This window comes from Kryptolebias marmoratus, linkage group LG21, assembly GCF_001649575.2.
Source record: "Kryptolebias marmoratus isolate JLee-2015 linkage group LG21, ASM164957v2, whole genome shotgun sequence".
NCBI lineage: Eukaryota > Metazoa > Chordata > Actinopteri > Cyprinodontiformes > Rivulidae > Kryptolebias > Kryptolebias marmoratus.
The window spans coordinates 22,274,337-22,294,608 of NC_051450.1; the positions used below are offsets into that span (position 1 = coordinate 22,274,337).

Genomic DNA, 20,272 nt, shown 5'->3' on the forward strand with positions numbered 1-20,272 from the left:
TTATGTGCAGAAATGACAGAATTATACCCCACTAATGTTTGTGTCACCTGAACCGCAGGCTTTCTGTCTCCATCAACAAGCTTCTGGCAGAAGTTTGGCTGGTGTTTGATCGCTCTTCATTAAATTAGTTGATTTAAACCGTTTGGTTTTCTGCACAGACCTGCCTTTTATTCAGAGTCCGCAGATTTTCAATCGATGTTGGTGCTTTTGGCAATCCAGAAGCTTAACTGGGTCCATGTTTCAACCATCCAGCTGCTGATCTGAGGTGAAGTTGAAGATCTAGACCTCCTTCATTGTTAAATTTACTTAGCTCCATGGCATGATGCTACCACCTCCATGCTTCACAGTCGGTGCATCGTTCTTAGGTCTGAAAGCCTCTCCTCGACTCCTCCAAACATCCTTCTTTTCATTGTGTCCAAACAGCTCAATTTTGTCTCATCTGACCTCCAATTTCTTCTCCAGGGAACATTTGTCCCGTCCATGTGGACAGCTGCAGGTTTCAGTCCAGCTTGAAGGTTTTGGAGCTTCTTTCTTGGTCCTCTCAGTCCACGGTGATGTAGAACTGGCTTCACTGATGCTCCAGCTGATTCTTCAGTCTTGGTGGATCCGAACAGTTTCCCTGCACCTGAGGAGGACAGATTGGGTCTTGTTGCAGACCCTGGCAAAGTGGAGACACATCTGGACTACAGCTGTATGAACTGGTCATCTTGGAATCTGAAGTGGCTTAAAAATGGCTCCAAAAACATCTTCATCTTTATCTTAGAGCATCACTGAGTTCCTTGGACCTCCCCATTGGTCAATCCACTGGTCAAACAAATCCTTTCTATGATGGGTTAGGATTAGAATTAGGGGTTAATCAATCATCATCACTAACAGGAAGTTAACCGGCCTTTAAGTTAAAAGACTTTCTAGATCTTTCAGCCCCAGATATTAAAAGATTCAGGTAATTGAGCCTGTGTGAGTTAAAAGGAAGTCCACAATGAATTCAAACTTGTTTTAAAAATATGATTAAAGTTGAATATAATCCTTCAAACAAATCATTAAAGGCTAAAATGATTCTGACACGTGCCCACGATGAGTGGATGAAACGTCTGACCACAGCTGTCGACGTCTTTTAGCTCGTATTTCTGTAATTTGGAGGTTTTAGTTGTTTACTCCTGGCTAACTGAGCCGTGAAGATAAGTTCCTTTAAAAGATGCCGATCAGTCGGCCGCAGCACGTCTGCACGCTTTGAGAGTGACTCCTCGTTTTTCTGCACCCTCACTTATCACAAGTAGGCAACTTTTATGACTTCTCTGAGGTAACTTGTGCAACATCAGAAAACACGACAGTTAGGAGACAAAAGGATGGCATTATTGCAAAATACATCAAAGATTATTTCCCTCAAGTTTGATTATAACTGCACTGAAGATGCTTATTGCCTGCTGCTGAAAGCGAGTGTTACCAAAAAGACCTAAACACAAATACAGCTATAACTTTGTCATTTTTACAGATTTTGAGCTAAGATTTGGTGTGAAAGTAGCCGAGAGTCATCCTCAGCAGATACTCTGATAGAGCCACAACATTACTTTCAAGTTTTGACCAATAGGGCTTTAATTTAAGGTGATCTTAGTCTAAAAATCTGGCACAAAAGGCGGCGGGCGATATGCATTCCTTCAAGGAAAGCTAGAGTTTTAATTTATCCCGGTTTTAGTTTCTTCCGATGAGGCGGCGCAGAATGTTTCAGCCCTCAGAGAAGGGAAACGCAGCGTGAAGGATCCAGAAAACGTCGTAAAGTAACGGGCGCCGGTCCAGCGGTGCGGCCCAGCCGGAGCTGCCGAGCCAAACCGACGGTTTATTGACACCGAGTGTAAACTGGGGTTCATTAGTGCGGAGGCGATAATTAAAGGGTTAGTTTGAGAAGCGTGCCGCACATTAAGGCTTTATGTTCCACAGCTTTAAGAGGATTTCCTTCTCTCTGCGATCGGAGATGTTTTAGTCCTGGAAAGTCTGAACAGATTTTAAAAACAAATATCAGACACTCGTTACATCTTTAAAATAAATCTCACAAATTTAACTTCCACCAGCTTTAGTTTTCTAAATCCAACCAAAAGACTTAAAGTGTCATTTTTATTGCATGTATGTTGTAGTTTTTACCACGCTGTCACAGTTATCAATCATTGATCTTCATCAACATGCTCATTTAGATTCTCACTTAAAGGGAGAGTTCAAACATTTTAAAGTGGGGTTCTAAACAATTTAGGCACAAAGCCATGAAGACCAAAACGAAACAAAAAAATCATAAAGAAACCACATTTGCGTGTCGTTTTTCCTCACACTGATGTCCCTACACAAACTACAGCCAGCTGACTGTAGGTCAGTAATTAGACTCAAACATTCTTGTGATTTGATTCAACAGACCTCTTTGTTTACATTGAGTGTCAACCCACATTATAGATTTGTATATATATCAATATATCTGAAAACTACTGGAGTACTCTCTTTCAAACTGCAACATTTCATATAAACATAGCATTAAAAGTAAGGGAATCTGTTCTGTTGGTTATTTCTTTGTTTTAAAAAGGCTGTTGTGGCTGTGTATGGTTCTTCCACATGCTGCTGAGGGCCCCTGTTTATTTTAGTATGTCTGGTTTCTTCAGAAATCAATCATCCAGTCGAAGTGCTTCATGGCGCGACCCACAACAAACATGGCGTCATTTCAGGGGAAAAAAAAGAGGCTTTTCAACAGACTCCATTTTGGAAATGGCGCCTTCTCAGATGTGTCGATACGAGCTGAGCTAGGCCTCTTCCGAAGGGGATTGTTGATCTTAAAACAAGCCCAGTTTTCAACATTTTCTTTTTTTTTTTTTTTGAAGTTTACGCAAACAGTTATTTAAACTTTTACATCGTTGTCAGCTTTGTAATGTATTATCTGCAAATAACCATTTAATGCTAAATTATCGTGAACTTAACTAAATAAAACCTAGTTTCTTGGCCCAGCTCAGACTATCTGCAACAAGTAAGATAATGACTCATAACCTCACTCCCCCCACATTCTCACGCTTTCTGCAAGAAAACAGAGATTCTTTTTAGCTGAGATTTGGAATAAGAGGTGAAACAGATCGGTTTGCGTGCGACCTGCAGGGACAGAAACGTTTGGGTCACTGGATTCTTAATTCTGACCCTGCTGTTCCCTCTTTTTCCTCCCCAAAAATCACACACACACTGACACACACACTCACACACACTCGCCACTTGGCTTCCGTGAGAAGCGGTGTCATTTTAACCACATGGTGATAGGATCATCATCAGGCTTTGCACGCACACAAACAGAAAAGAAAAAAAAGGGCAGATCTGCGCAAACATTCATTCATTCAGAGCATAAAAAAGGTTTTTATTGTGTGAGAACTAAAGCAGCTCAGACTAAACATTTTATCTGTTTTAAATTGCACCTTGTTTCTGCTGTAACCCTTCCAACATAAAAGCATGCAGAGTTCAGCGTCTTTGAAACCGATTATTTATTGCTGGCAGCGTGTTTTGTTTTAACCACAACTGGTTTTCTGCTTCTATTTTTACCCCGCTCCAACGTCTCGTTTGGTTTTCAGTGGCATGTTCAAATTTGTTAAGCTTATTAGAGACAAATTGTGTCTGTTTTTGATTAGGAAGATGCTTTCTCACAGGGTCGGAACACAAAGGCATATTTTAACAGGCAGATGCAAAAATGTTCTGTAGTTTTAAAATCCAACAAGTCTGGGTTCTACTTTAAACGTATTTCTGTGGTTTGAATGTCTGTGTGTTGAGTGATTTTAATGAAACTTTCAGGAAATAATCATTATACGGTCGTTTCTAAGTCATTAACATTTAAAATCAGCCTGATTCAAGATGGCTGACACAAAAAATCCACATTAACGAACACGAAATCGGCTTAAGCTCAGTCAGTTTTACAGACATCGAGCTAAAATTTGGTGTGGTAGTAGCTGAGAGTCACCCCAACACATACTTTTATGTCATATCTGCTGCATTAATGTGTGACCACAAAATGTTTCTACCGCGGGGAAAAATCCGCTCGACAGATTAAATGTGTTTAAAAGAAAGTCTTCAGATCCGTGTTTACTGCTGCAGTCCTCCTTGCAGGTTGGAGGGAAAACATGACTCATTCTGGAGTTAATGCAGCTAATTTCATTGTCTTGAATTAAATTAAACTGAATGGAAACAAAAATATAAAAATATATTTTAACTTTCAGAAGCTGAGAGCAGAAGACAAAAAAAACTAAACAAAAACAATGTTGAACTCTGAGGAGAGAAACCAGAATTTATGGTAGCAATACACAATACAGTACTGGTACTTACTGTGTAATTTTAGGGTACATAACTGGGTACTTACTGGGTACCTACTGGGTACTTATAGGGTACATAACTGGGTACTTACTGAGTACTTATACCCATAACTGGGTACTTAATGGGTACTTATAGGGTACATAACTGTGTATTTACAGGGTATGCACCTGGTACTTACTGAGTACTTATTGCGTTCATATCCCGTACTTACTGGATACCTACTAGGTACTTACTGTGTATTTATAGGGTTATATAACTGGTACTTACTGGGTACATATCTGATATTTAGTAGATACCTACTGGCTACCTGGTACTTACTGGGTTTGCACCTGGTACATACTGAATACAAACCTTGTACTTACTTGGTATGTACCTGATGGTCACTAGGTACCTACTGAGTACTTGGTACTTACTGGATATGAATCTGGTCCTTACTAAGTACATAACCTATACTTATTGGTACTTACTGGATACGTCCCGGGTAACTACCACGTACTTACGCTGTAAGTACAAGCTAACAAGTCACTTCATTACAGTCCTGGTACCTATGGGGGACCCCTTTAAGTATTTACCTGTAAGTACCCAATAGTAACCCAGTAATCATTAGCTACATACTTTGTGAGTACACAGAAACAAGTCATTTCATAATACAGCCCTGTAAGTACTCTGAAAGCATCAGCAGCATGCCTGGTAGGTACCAGGTGTGTACTCTGTCAGTACTGGACTGTATTATGGATTGTTTCAGATATATTTAGATTAATGATCACAGCTCCAGCGAACAGAGAGGAAGAAACAGACAGAAAACGCTCCTGTAGACAGTAGATATCTAACACCTCTGCCAGTGTCTGCTGGCTGACAGGATAATGGTTTTCATGCATAAATCATGATTAGCATTATAGCATCACTTGATCCCCCTCAACCCTGCACACATTACCCACCTCATGCCCATGTAATTACACATTTCTGTACTCTGATACGCACTGCGTACGCACCTTATTGTTTCTGCATTTCTTGATCTAATAGATTCAATTATAGGATTAGAAAATTCACCTTTGTCCTGCAGCTGTTTAAATATTTATCCTCTTATTTACCAAGTCTCTGCACCGATAAAATCTAATATATCTATTAAAGGTTTGTGACGCAAACAACTGTGAAACTCGTGCAACATTCCTACAAATATATTTGTCTCCAGTTGGTCACAGTTTGGTTTCGAGGGCTGTTAAAGCCAGTTTCTTCTTCTCTAAGCGTTCACGGTGGTTCTCAGTATCTGGGTGTGAGTCACAGACGACTGCAGTTCTGTGTTTTGAGTTCAGGAAATTATTGGGACAAATTTTCTCTCAAAACAGTTGCAGAGTCGTGACTCCAACCTGGTTTATTTTGACAACAGGAGCGTTCCTTAGAGAGACAACGACTCCAAATGTCTAAAAAAACACTTTAAGGATTTTTAAAAAACTGATCCAAATCAGCCCATCTTTATTTCTAAAGTGCATCCAGTAGATTAAATCATAAACATGGAGTCTGGGGCCAAGTTAAAGCAGGCTGAGGCGAGTACGAGCACAAAAATAAGATGAGTTTTTCAAAATGGCTGCATAAAACGTGGCTTCATGTTGGTCATTTAGTTTCAAACTCTACAACAAAAAAATTCAACTATTTTCTCACAATTCTGAGTTTCCAGCAGCTGCAGCTTAGTGACAAACTACCTTAATGTTTGGCGACTGATGAAACTGATTTGTGACTGATTAGAGACAAAAAAAATATAGAATTAATTGCATCTAATTTAAGACATAATTAGGACACTTTGGACTAAATTAAGACATATTTACACAAGCAAATGTGCTGGAAGTACAACTTTACTGTGTCCAACTTTTACCAGCCCCGGCTCGTGCACCGCTCCCTCACCGGATCGATCTCTCACACACACACACACACACATCGTGCTCACATAAACCACGTGCCACACCTTGTCATGATCTCTGTTTACAGAACAGACGTGTTGACCTTTAAATTAAACGATGATGCCATGAGCGTGTTTGCGAAGACTCCGCGGCGCCGCTTTTCACGGAGCAAAGCCGCGTACAGTAGCAGCACAAGCTGCCGATCCGGTTAGTTTTGCCCGAGGCCTCGAGTGTGCAGACTCATTACAACACGGGAAACAGCGCGTCTGCCAGTCAATTAAAACCGAGAAGTAGAAACAATCGAGTCTACATCTGCGTGATCCCATTTGTGCTGTCATAATATCAGTTCCCTTCTCCCTCGGCGTCTCACAACAAACGCTTTTGTTTCTGTCCTGTTGAGGAATCAGAGATTAAAAGCTCAAACACAAACATAATCTCCTCTGAAAGATGAATATTTGTAATTCCTGCGGCAGAGAGCACTTTTCGTGGATGCTGTTTTGCCAACAGACAAAGGGAATTTCTCTAACCCGTTTCATCCCTCGGCGTGTAATCGCGTCACGAGGGAAACTAAAACGGAACAATATGGCAAAGATTAGACAACTCAACATTAATGCTGGTATGTAGGCTGATTGAGGATTGAGCCTCTGCAACTGCAGCACAGAAAGAGAAACAATAAAGGAAAAATCTGGGGCCGAATCTCTTTCTTCTCTGCAAAAACAAGACAAATTTGAAGCGACGCAGGTGGGATTTGGACGCCCGGACATTTGATCTGTGGCGTAATGAAATATTAGCTTCTTAACTTTTTTTTTCCTTCCCTTCTTCTCGTGGTGCGCCATTGAGCGCCTGCCAGCAGTCATCAATGTTTAACAGCTGTTGCTATTATGAAATTCTTTATGGGTTAATGTGGCTCGCCGGCTTGCACGCAAGGCCTTGGCGGCCTGCCAGCAGCCTGTCAGGAGGAGGGGGGGCGGCAGATTGACAGACGGCTCGCTCGCGTGACAACCGGCCCTTGATCAGCCAGCTCCTCTCTGTGTGTGTGTGTGTGTGTGTGTGTGTGTGTGTGTGTGTGTGTTGCTCCCTCCACTGTGGATTTCCTGTGCCTGCAGAAAGAAGAAGAGCTCTGAGCGAAGGGGGCGGGGCTAAGCAAAGAAGGGTGGCAGCACGCCAGCCAAACCTCAACTCACAGTTTTCTCTGTACTCACGCGAGCCTCATTGTTAGGGGGGGGAGGGAGGAGGGAGCGTTCGCGTGTTCAGGTCTGAAACATTTTGTCTTTTTGTTTTCTTTGCACACAGAACAGAAGAACAGCTGCCAAGAGATGGCACCCACACCCAAAAAAACTACTTGTTGAATAAACAGATTTCACTTGTTTCTTTTTAAATTAGGCATTTATGTTGCAACTTAATTTAAATCCTTAAATTTACACTCATTGTGTAAATTCATGATTGTTATTAATTGTGGGGTTTAATGGTTTAATTGAATCGTTCTTTTTCCCAGAACAGAACATTTAAACAAAATATAAATCTATTCTCACGTTTCTCTGATTCAAAAACTCCTTTAAATCTGTTAATAAGTGTTGATAAAACTTCTAAATTATCTCAACTTGACCAGGTTTGTTAACCTTTTCTTTGGTGATCATGATCGACTGCAGCTGGTAGTTTCTCTTTGCCGGTGATGAGTTCTGCTGTTTAGATGTTTCTCCAGCAGTTTTGCTCCATTTTGTTTATAATTTCTGCTGTTTTAAGCAATGGTTTTTGTTTGTTTTGAAGAAAGTTTTGATCTTTGTGTGTTTATTGTCACTTTTCAGCTAAGAAAACAGATCTTGATGGCTGAATTTAATCAATTAGGATCATTTCTCCTTGAAATTAAAAACATGCAGCTGACTGGTTACCTCATGAGGCACATGTCTTAGGAGTTTTCTAACTCTTCTGTGCCAAAACTTGTACAACTTAGCAGTGGGAACACAACCTGATGGCTGGAAACTGGTGGGAAAACAGATCTTTGATGCAACACCAGCATAAAAAGGATTTGTTTGACGGCACTCATGGGATTGACGAATACTCAGAACAATAGGGAGGTCCAAGGAACTCACTGAAGATCTAAGAGGGAGAAATTTAGATTTACACAAGTTGGGAAAGTCTTTTAGAGCCATTTCTAAACAACTTTAGGATCTAAGATCATCAGTTCAAAAATCTACGTAAGTGCAAATAGTTCAGATGTGACTGGAAGAAGACCCAAACTGTCCTCAGACAGATGTTCAAGAGCAACCCAGGATCCACCAAGGCTCAAGAAACTGGACCAAGAGACCAACTTCCTCTCCTTCAAGCTCGGTGGACAAACCAAATGTCTTCTGGAGAAAAGGTTGATGGTCCGACGAGACAAAGATTAGGTTTCTTCTCAAAGCCTCGACCTCAGGCTGGTTTGACAACTTGTGGACTCTGATTAAAAGCCGGGTCTGTTTCAGGAAACCAAGAAGAAGAAGAATCAAATATCCGCCAGATTTCTGCAAAACGTTTGTTGACGGAGACAAAAAGCCTGGAGGTCCAGGTGCAATTTGCTGCGTTCTTTCATCTTTTATCGCCATATCCCCACTGTGAAAATCATCTCAGCGCCTTTTTTCTGCTTGCTTCACTGCTCTCCTTTGTTGTCTTTTTCAGCTACTCTTGGTTTTTACAGGAGGAAGTGGCTTTCGAGGAGAGGATGATGAAAACAGGCAGACACAACCACACAATGCTCTGCATATCAGTTAGCTGAATAACCACACTCACCTCCCCCCTCAGAAGCTAATAACTCACTGTCAGCTGGCACGGTTTTCTTTTAACAAAGCTTTCTAAAATAGACAAGTTTAGCTACTTTTTATGGATGAAAAAAAAGCAGAACCATCCAAAGTTTTATCTGAATCAGCCATTTCTGTCAAATGAAGTCATAATGAAACTCAACAAGTTGTGGTCTTAATATTTCGTATGTTCAGTGGAATAAAAAAGGAATTAGACACTTTCGGCCTCGCCCTTTTGGCAGCATCTACATCCTGCTACTTGTCACTTTTTACCCAACACCCTGTCCTCACTCGGAGCACATAAACGCCTCCCCATTACCTACTCTGTTTTCCTTTTCGACCAGAGGCCGAGAGAATCGAGGCAAAGAAAAGCAAAGCCGACGACGCGAACGGCAGCGAATAAAGCCCGTATTGTTGGCAGAGGAAGTGCCGGTGCCGATCTAATTAATCATCTCGTATATTTGTCTTTCCTGACGCTGCATCCTCTCCAAATGCTGCCAGAAGAGGGAAAACAAAAATATACGAGGCGATGAAGGAGGGAAATAAAGACGGTTATTAGACTCATTTCCCTTTTTGCAATGGTTTCCACTGGTTGGATGATATTGTGGTGATTGAACAGAATGATTTTATGTTGGGGAAGTTGGCTGCGTGGAGCGGTTTGTTTGAGTTCTCACCGACCGGAGGTGACGACAAAACACTTAACAGACGTTTATGACGCTACCTGTTGGAGCTCTGATGGTTATTTCAGGCTGAATTTCCACTGAATGCAGATTAACTGGAACATTTCTGAGGAACAGTAATTTAGACCTTTTATTTTGCAGCAGTCTTGAATTATACCATGCAACGAGGAGGCACCCTTAATAATCTAACCCAAAGGTTCCCAAAGATGGGGTCTGGACCCACCCAACACCAAGCAGGGGTCCTTAGATAATCTCCAGATATCAACTTGCATTTAAAAATGGATTATTTATAATATATTTATATTAATAGCAGTTTTTTGTGAAGCTAAACTGGTAATAAATGGGGTAAACACACCTTTGTCACTATTATTTTATGAGTCGGAAGATGAAATGTTTACAAGCCTCTGATCTGAACTAAACGTTCATCATCGATAAGAAAGGGATTTCTTCCATTTTCGAAACCGTCGTTGATCGCCTGTAATTCAACAAAGAAAAGGTCGAGAGGATGGGGGAGGGCTGGAGCGAGGAGACAGTGGAAGGTCAAAGGTTGGGGATCTGAAGCCGTAATGAGGTTATTCGGTGCGGGCGGGGGCTGCATCCGAAGCCATAAATGCACATCGATTTTTCTCCTGACAAAGATGTGGCGTGTGGCATGTGTGTTGCGTGACTAATCTGCGAGCAAAGGGCTGATCTGCTGGAGCGAGCCACATGTCCCTGACGGCACACGCCTATAGGAGGAACAAGCAAACATGGCTCCGACACGCAGCGCACACGTCAGCGGGGACCATGTCACGCTTCAGCACACCACACACACAAAAAGCAGGTATAGGAACGCCGGCGTCGTGGAGGAACAATCTGCCGTGTGATAACAGTGGTGATAATTTATACATATTCATCCTTTATTAAACAGCAGAAGACCATAAGGCTGACGTCACAGCGTCAGTCGTGTGAGGGGCGAGTTTTGGGTCGAGTGTTTTGAGCGTGTCAGCCTATCGTTTCATCTGTTTCTGCCTCACTTTCCGTGTCCATCCCATGTGCTTTATCACACATAAGGAATCCTGTAAAGTCGTAAAACCCTCCAGTGTTCTGTGCTGCAAGACTGCCCCACCTCACATTACCTCCTGGTATTTATAATGTCCAAATATTGGATTGATATGGGTAATGAGTCTGCCATATGTCTGAAAGCCAGTCCAGCTTTGTCACATCAGTGACTGTGAACCAAGTGGACGGGCTTTAGGAAGCAGAAACAGGAATGTTCAGATTTCTTGTGTCGACTGAACTCTTAGTGTTGGATATGGAAGCTGTTTAACCAAAACTGCAGCATAAAGATATATCTTTTTAATTTCTGCATGCATCATGGCTGTTTGTCTGCAGTCCCATGTGCCAACTCATTTACCCTTTTTTCTTTTTATAGCAAATCAAGACAAGACTTCCAGGAAGCACATCACCAGCCCAGCATCCTCTAACCCTGAACCCAGGAAAGGAAGCCTTCAGCTGGGCGCCACCATCAATGAAAGCAGCCTCCTCCTGGAAGTAAGAAACCATATGACCTGCCTGTGTGTCTTGGGTGTGTGACCTCTGCTCCTGATCACTAAAACAGAAGGTACCATGTGAATACAAATACTTCCCCTGGAGTTAAATTTACTGGCAAAAAGTACGTCACACATCATGCCCCCGCCATGCGTGGCACCGTCAATGAAACGGGTAGCCTTCGAGCCCGGAGGGAGATTTTGTCGGAGTGAGTTGCCCCTTGGCGCGACCTTCTTCGTGGGGTTTGGTGTGGCGTGACTCATGGTGTCAGAGCTGACGGAGGCGGCGGGAACGCTCACGTGTGTCCGTGAATCTCTGTCTGAATGCGTGTGGTCATGTGTGAAAGTGGACAAAGGAGAGTGAGAAGAACACACCGAAACACGCCAACAATAATCTAAGGAAACGACAAAGTTGTTTCTCAGTCGCCCGACCTGAGAACTAATGAGACTTTAGCAGCAGATTCATAAGGAGGGTTTCATTCCTGTTGTTTTGGAGGAACAAATAAAACGTGACAACTATTTCTGGGCGTTTTCAGTGAAAATAAAACAATAAGAATGTTCTAAAATAATTTAAATCTAATTTTGAAGTGTTCAAAACACACAACAGGCTCCACTGAGTCATGTAGAACCTCCTCCAGCAGCAGAACTCTCAGTGGGTTCCTGGTTGTGGAGGAGTTGTGGCCCACTCTTCTTTCCAGCGTTGCTTCAGNTCATTGGTTCCTGTTTGTCTCTCTCATGGTTGTGGAGGAGTTGTGGCCCACTCTTCTTTCCAGCATTTCTACCCAGCTCTCTGAGGTTCTGGTTCTGGTTCTGGACCGTTCTGCTGTGTTTGGGATCATTGTCCTGTTTGTCGGACAGATGGCCTCACATCTGACTCCAGAATCAGCCCACACCATCAGCCCTCCACCACCGTGCTGACAGCTGCAGTGCATTCTGGGTAAACATCTGTCCTCTGGTCTAGTTCAAGTTGAGCTGCCATGTTGGTTTTAGAGAGAAGAGGCTTTAACCTTTGACCTTTAACCTGCTAACTGAGGCCTGATGATGATCAGCTGATCAGCCGCTCCTGAACCTCTGAGATCCTGAACCTCTGGAACCAGTTTTTCCCTCCCAGCTTTAACGTTTTGGTTTTGTTCAATGACTCAGTGGAATCTGTTGTGTGTTTTTGTTAGATTTGAATAACCAGATCAGTTTTATTACATCCTGGTACTTAAAACTCCAAAAGTGAAGGGGTTTTCCCCTGACTGTGTATGAAAGACAACAGAGGAAGGACTCAAACGCAACTTAATCAGGACTGAGGCCTCATGGGAAACTATGTTTATGTTGTTTTAATGACAGATCCTTACAAGAGAGATTTAATAAATTCATTTTAAAGGGGTATATTTGATCAATTTTACTTGTTGACAAAGTTAGCAGGACTCTAAAAGGAGCTAAAGCCTTAAAAAGGATTTGTTATTTAAGGTTCATGGTAGTTTATCCAAAGTTTTTGGAAATATTTCAGCGTGAATTACTTTTAAACAAAAGAACAGCTTATTCGTCTTTAACCCAATCTTATATAGTAGAGCAGTATGAGGGTTTCAGGCTACTCCTGTTCACCTCCTCCCTCCCAAATTCAGTAAACATATATTTTATTTTAGCATGTGCGTGCAAAGTACCTTTTAAGATGTGTATCTCAAAGCTTTTACTCTGCCATGGCTGGTTACGACAGGAGCAGGTGGACGTTTCCATTACATAACGGCTGTAAGTATGCGAGGAAATGAGAGAAATGTTGAGAAAATATACAAAAAACGAGCACGCTGCCAATACTAGGACAGGATTTCTTTTCCTTCCTTATAACCAGACTTGCTTGGGTTGGTTTTATTTGTCAGCTTTAAATAAAAAAAACAAGGTTTAGTTGTGTTTTTTTCAGTTGTTTTTGGCAGCTTTGCATCTATAAAATAAATAGCAAAAAGGGCTTTTCTGTTCCACCGTAAATAATGAGTGTCCCCTTAATATTTCTGAACACGTGAAGAACAAATGCACTCTATTCATCTGTAATAAATTTGCCAGGCATTTCCTTTAAAAAGCCAATTAAAATAACAAGCCTGCAAAATATAAATTAAAAAAAAGAAGTGTTTTTGACTTATAGTCCGTCCGGGGAAAAGTACAGCCTTTTTGTTCCAGGATGTATGCAAACATTGGATGTTATGGGATGATATAAGTTAAAAATGGATGAAATCGGAGGTCTTGTTAAGGAGGTGTGTGTGTGTGTGTGAGATGGGGGAGGGGGTTACCGGGGGACCATGTGCCAGCAGTTGAACTTGTCAAACATGATTTGCATCAATGCAGCTGAGAGCTCGTCCTATTTTCTGCTCCTTTCCTCTCCTCGTTGCTTCCATCCACGGCTTTTTTTATTCCTTTTTGATAATTTTCCCCAACAACATAACTTCATTAAGGCTCTGATATTAATATTAGTCGGGCAGACGCTGATCCCCAAATCTATAACCACACCTACAGTTGATGTAATTTTATACGATTCTAGATACAAACACAGGCGATGCCATTTTACTGGGGGCGCGTTTGAAATATATCTTCATCACATTTCAGACATTTGTATGAGTATATTTATATTTTAAAAACTAATATTGTCATCCCCTTTTTTTAAATTTGAAGACTTTTAAAACGAAGACCCAACATGGTCTCACATGAGGATGTACCTTTGGGTGTACATACATGGTTTTTACAGGCGTACATACGGGTATTTACAAAGTATGTATAGAGTACTGGTAATTACAGGGTAACTACAGAATACTTCCAGGATAACGAGTATTTACAGGGTACTTATGTAGTTACATAGAGGGGTACACACAGGATAATTACAGATACCTAAAGGGTAATTAGAGGTACTTAAAGGGCAAATACAGGTTATTTACAGAGTAAGTATGGGGGTACTTACAGGTTAAATACAGAGTACTTATAGAGGAGTACTTGCATGGTAGTGCTAGTTACAGGGTACTTAAGCGGGTACATACAAGGTTCTTACAGGCCAATTATAGGGTACATACGGGGGTACTTATGGAGTTACATAGAGGGGTACACACAGGGTAATTGCAGGTACTTAAAGGGCAAATACTGGTTATTTACAGAGTAAGTATGGGGGTACTTGCAGGTTAAATACAGAGTACTTATAGAGGAGTACTTGCATGGTAGCGGTAGTTACAGGGTACTTAAGGGGGTGTCTTTAGAGTACATATAAGGGTACTTACAAAGTACCATTTGAGAATCTGTCTGTTTTATGAAGCAACTCGTTACCCTGCGCTGTGATCCAGTAGGTAAGTGGGTCTATGAAGAGTCAGTTGCTAAAGTAAATCTGTTGAAATAGTGGAAAAACACAATAAGTGATCAACACTATTTATACAGAGGAACTACTTTTTTGGGGCGAATGAGTCGTTTAGACGGACGCTGCGCTGCCGGCTACAAGCAGAAACAGTGAGAATCAGATCATTGCTGGATGTTTGTGAAAGACGGGGAACAAAAGGAGAAAAGTGTGTGAATAAAGACACCACAGGGATGTCTGGCATGCAAACACACACAAGGAAAGACCTCGTAAAGAGGTGGCAGACGTTAGCGGCAGTAGTCATGCAGGTCATCTATCCCCGCCGCTGTCACGCCATCCCAGCTTAGAGGCTCCTCCACACATCCTCCCCGTCATTTTCCTTCCTCTTCTGCTTTTTGTTTTGTTTTTTAAACTTATCTTACACCTCTGCCTCCGTCTGCCTCCGTCGGCTCATTTGACTGAAACCATTTACATTTTTTTGTTTGAAATAATTAATCCTCGCTCGTATCTGTCGGCCATTAAATGATTAAACGTTCACAGAAGGAAACAAGGAACTAAACTGGTTTAATTTAATGTATGAAAACAACAAATACAAGCATGTGTACTTACTAAATTTACAAAGGATTCTACATAAGATTCCCTTAAGTTTAAAAGGAAAAATCAGGTTTGTGTCAAATTTTTTTGTCAGAATATATTTTGCTGTTTTATTTGTCCCTGTCATTATTCTTTAATTTCCCATTTTTATTGCCCCCTTCCAATAAAATGTGGGCAATCATGTAATCGCACGAGTCTGAGTGTGCTTTTGTCTGTCTGTTAGCTAAATATCTCATGAACCAGTGGGCAGATTATGACGAATCATCGTCAACATCTTCAACTGTCCACAAAAATCTACACATTAATGCTTATAATTCAGTTAATTTTCCAGATATTGGGCTGAAGTTTGGTGTGGAAGTAGCTGAGAGTCATCCCTAACACGTACCCCAAACGCTAATGAATCAGACAAGATCTTTGTTTAAAACTTTAGTGTCCAAGGCCACGATGACACCTATTTCTTCTTTTGTTTGATCCATTTTTACTGTTTTTAGAAATGTGTAAATTTTATGATTTATTTGATCTTATGGGATCAAAAAACAGAAAGAAAATGAAGAAGCATTCCTTGAAAGAATGCATATCACTCACATTTTTGTTTCATTTTACTGTTTTTTTTTTTGCAGTTTCAAGAATTTTATTGAATTTATCAGTGGAGGATATATTTATTTAATCTCTTTTTTGATAAAAAAAAGATAAAACAGTTGTTTGTATTTGTTTACTATATGAGCCACCTGAGTCATTGTTTATTCTCCTGTGTGTGTGTGTGTGTAAAGTCTCTGACAGGCTTTGCCCTGGTGGTGAGCAGTGATGGGATGGTTTTCTACGCCTCCTCCACCATCGTGGACTACCTGGGGTTTCACCAGGTGAGTTCAGTTTATAATTCTGCAACAAACATCGATAAAAATGCAAACATAAAACAACAACGAAAGGCCTCTAAAAGCTGTGTTTTTATCCCTTTGTCTGTAAGCAAAATATCTCACAATCTACTGGGTAGATTTTACTGAAACTCTCAGAAAGTAATCATCAGCCACCACAGTTAATCAGCCTTATCAGTCACAAAGATGGCTAACACGCCATCAGATGTACAGATATTGAGCTGAAATCTGGTGTGATAGTAGCTGAGAGTCCTCCCCAACACACACTTTGAGCTCGAGCAGATCACATCAGATCTGCAGTTAAAACTTTGGCACGCGGTGCGAACATGCATTCCTTCAAAGGATGTTATCTTCATCCTCCGAAGAAAGCAGCGACGTATAAATATGCAGCAGACGTGGGACTGAGAGGAAGCTTTTCTGGGTGGATTCTTACAGAAGATGTGATGTTCTGTACAACAAGCGAAGGCATCACGCTGCATTCATGTTCCAGTTCCATTTGACTGAATTAACAACGTCAGAATGGTCCTAATAAATATATATGTATGCATATTAATTTTCTGCCTTAACCAAACCTGCTGCAACAAAATGAGCCCACAACTGTTGTCAGAAAAAAAAAGTTTAATTAGCCCTGGAATAGAGCAGAAAACATTCCTCTTTAGAAAATAAACAATTTGTCACCGAAGCAGTTCGTCTTTGTAAGTCAGTAAAAATATTATTGTTTCCTCCTTTTTTTAGTTTTTTCACAAGGCGCAAAAACAATAGTGGCTCGATGTGTCTGCCTGGTGGGAAGCAGACCGCAGGACCAAGTGTCTGCTAAGACGGTGGGACCAGACTGTGTTTTCAAAGGCAGCCGATCAAAAACCCTCGCGTGCCTCCAGAGTGGAAATTATGGAGAGGAGGAGGGGAGAAGGTTGAACGTTTTGGGGAGGAATCTGTCAGGGAATGACAGAAAGCAAAGCTGCTGCTGGAAACGAGAGGAGTGTGTGTGTGTGTGTGTGTGTGTGTGTGTGGATGGGGAGGGTCAGCCGGGCCGGACTGCTGCTCGGGAGCCGGTGTCACGCAATGTTTGACAAACACAGCTGCCCTCGCTGGTCCTGCAGCTGCCCTCAGGCTGCTCGACTGCATCCTCCTGTCTGCGTGTCTGAAGGAATGCACGTGTGCGTACATGTACACGTATGTAAATGTACATTATGTAAATGTACATCTATGTAAATGTACATACATTTTGCTGTGACTTCCTCCAACTCCAGCGGAGAAATCCTGCCTGGCGGTTGGGAGGCAGAAAAAGCAACAAGTGAGTTTCAGAAAACTGGCGTCAGGCTCGTTAAAGGAATAACTTTGACGTGGGGTCGTGTGGAAAGGTTACGAACAGTTAACATCTTACCTGTTGTGGGTATCTCTTTGAACATGTTCGAATTAAAGAGCTCACATTTTTATGCCAGAGCTTTAAGCTGAGCTCATCTTAGGTTGAGTTATAGCCGCTCAAACCTCGTAAATGACGTTATCTATGATGTGTTAGCTCTCGTACTGCGTGTTGAGGATAAATCTCAGCTACTACCACATCAAACTTTAGAGTTATAGCCATTTTTGTGTTCGTTAAACTGCAGTGGCCATGTTAAATAAGGATGACTTTGAAAGCTAATCGGTTGTAGAGCTACAAACTCGAACACAACTGAAACGTGTAAAAACCGTAAATAACGCTCGTTAGGACATTCACAGGACGACATGACGAGTCTAAAACGATTTCATCCATGTTAACCAATCAAGTCCCTCTCCCCACAGACCGACGTGATGCACCAGAACATCTTTGACTACATCCACATCGACGACCGGCAGGAGTTCAGACGCCAGCTCCACTGGTCCATGTGCCCTCCACAACACCAGGGGGGGTCTGGACCACAGGAGAACCAGCTAGCTGCAGGGACCGGTGCGTAGTCTAAGCCCCGCCCCCTCCATGTAAACCAAAATAATACACCTTACCTTGATGCTGTACGCTCAAATATTCATTATCCTAATACGTTTAGCTGTAAGTGCTTATTTTGTGATTGTGTGCGAAGGAGTAGGCGGGGCTTAAAGCTCCACATCCATACTGTGCAGACTCTGGTTCCAAAAAAAACAACTCCCAACAATGAGCAATGGCAGGGAAAACTCCCAGAATTACACTAATTGGGCTCAAAATCGTAAAACAGATGTAAAAGTTCATATTTAATAAATCAGAATAACTCTGTTTTAAAACTCAATATATTCAGAAAAGGTTTGCGTTTCTTTGCAACCACACTTCAAGCTGCCACTAAGTTGGATTTTACATTTGTATAGTTTGTTGTACTGCTCAGAATAAATACTCATATTTCTGTTGTTTGTTATTTTTGCAGATGAGGACTTTGTGGTGAGCAGCATGTTCAACTCTCCAGACGCAGGAGAAGTTTCTCCTGAGCTCTCCTGCTTCCTCAACAGATGCTTCATCGCCAGAGTTCGATGTCTCTTGGACAGCACCTCTGGATTCTTGGTGAGAAAGAAAACTCTAAATCCTAATCTTTAACCCTGGAGTCAACCCAGTGCCACAGCTAATTGACTTTAGCAAACAGATAAATGGCTACAACTCAGTCAGTTTTATGGATATTGTGCTGAAAATGAGTGTGGTAGAAGCTGAGTGTCTTTGCCAACTCAAACTTTAAGCGCTAACAGATCATTCAAGATCTTTATTTAAAATTGAGGGATTCAAGGCAACAGGTGATGTGAATTTTACCACTGATCTGTAGTGATCGGGTAAAACATGTATCCTTGCAGCTGGTCTACACTGTTTTTAAAAAAAGCAAAGATTAAGATGATCTTATGTTGAAAAATGATGATGCTGTAGCCATTTTGGTCAAATCTCAAGAATTTGTTAAATCTGTTGGTGCTTGAAGTATGTGTTAGAGACCACTTTCAGCTACTACCAAACCAAATTTTAGCTCAATATCTGTAAATTTGACTGAATTATAAACATTTTTTGTGTTTGTGGAGGCCATCTTGAATTGGGTCAACTCCAAGCGTTAATTACTTGAACCACAATGATTACTTAAGGAGAGTTTTACTAAAATCCATGCAGTGGTTCATGTGATATTATGCTAACACAGAGTCACAGGGTATATTCAGACTTATTAAAATCCAGTGAATGATTGGCGTCTTTCTTTTTCAGACCATGCAGTTCCAAGGTCGGCTAAAGTTCCTCCACGGGCAGAAGAAGAAGTCATCCTCGGGGACGCCAGTACCCCCCCAGCTCGCTCTTTTCTGCATCGCCGTTCCTTTCTTACTGCCCTCCATCACCGAGATGAAAGTGAAAAATATTTTAATGCGGGGAAAAAACAAAGGAGGAGGGATTATCTCTGCAATGGATCATGGGTAAGACGGACTGAAACGACATGACTTAAATTCACGTTGTTTGTGTTTTAAAAGATCCCTGAGTAATGATTAAAGGAAACGCTTTAAAACATGCAAACTGCAGGACAGGATGCACTTTGGCCTCTTCTTAATCCCTCAATAAAAAAGTAAACCGGTTTGCTGCAGGGGGCGCTACAGTTCAAATGTTGGCATACGAAAACCACAACCTAAATATCCATGGGTCATAAAGGAGATTATTTGTTTTTTGCAGTATACAGATTACAGACTAACAGTTGCCTACTGCCTGCCATGACTAAAACATGATGCAAAGGTTAAAGAAACGTGTAAATGCAGAAAAATACCCATGCAGAAGTCCTTACTTTGAATTCAAACAATCAAGTCTTCATCCTGATACTCAGGTACAAATTAGACCTTTCCTTTACAACAACAAGCCTCAAATTCATTATCTGTGGCCAATTATTAGATTATCTTAATTTCCTCAAGGCCCCGTGTGATTCATGCGTCATTAACTCCTTCCAGGGCAGAACAGGAAGTCATAGGGGGGCACTCGTTCGGCTAGCCATTAGCCTAGCCTGGGTGAAGACTTTTGACTTTTTCCTCCATACTCTGCGCTCTGACTGATGTCACGCCTGATAAGGTACTAATTATTTATAACTATTTGACCAAACATTACTTCAAAGAGTGACTAGACTTTCCGTTTAAGATTTTCACTGCGTGTGACAAAAAGGGGAAATGCAAACTCTGAACAGAAAACATTCAGAGCTGCGAGCTTCTTGCAACAACAGCGCTAACCATCTTCACCACTGCATCTAAACCGGAGCCACTGCAGTCTGTAAAAAAAGATGTTTTGGGTTGAGCTGTTGACAGACTTAATGTGAGGACCATCAGAGATCTTTGGGCTCGGGATGTAAAGTCTC

General features: G+C 41.5%; 2 protein-coding genes across 4 annotated transcripts in view; one reads left to right on the plus strand and one right to left on the minus strand.

Annotated features, from left to right (window-relative positions):
• The window catches only part of LOC108235258, a 59,558-nt gene that overhangs the window by 35,657 nt on the left and 3,629 nt on the right, over positions 1 to 20,272 (plus strand). For both annotated transcript variants that reach the window (XM_025005706.2, XM_017415154.3), the window contains exons 4-8: positions 11,081 to 11,199; positions 15,873 to 15,962; positions 17,757 to 17,901; positions 18,347 to 18,480; positions 19,153 to 19,355. In XM_025005706.2, coding sequence (XP_024861474.1) covers positions 11,081 to 11,199; positions 15,873 to 15,962; positions 17,757 to 17,901; positions 18,347 to 18,480; positions 19,153 to 19,355 — 691 coding nt within the window. The remainder of the gene's footprint in view (positions 1 to 11,080; positions 11,200 to 15,872; positions 15,963 to 17,756; positions 17,902 to 18,346; positions 18,481 to 19,152; positions 19,356 to 20,272) is intronic.
• Positions 1 to 20,272, minus strand: part of pigm (phosphatidylinositol glycan anchor biosynthesis, class M) — a 64,919-nt gene that overhangs the window by 33,236 nt on the left and 11,411 nt on the right. The window lies entirely within an intron of this gene.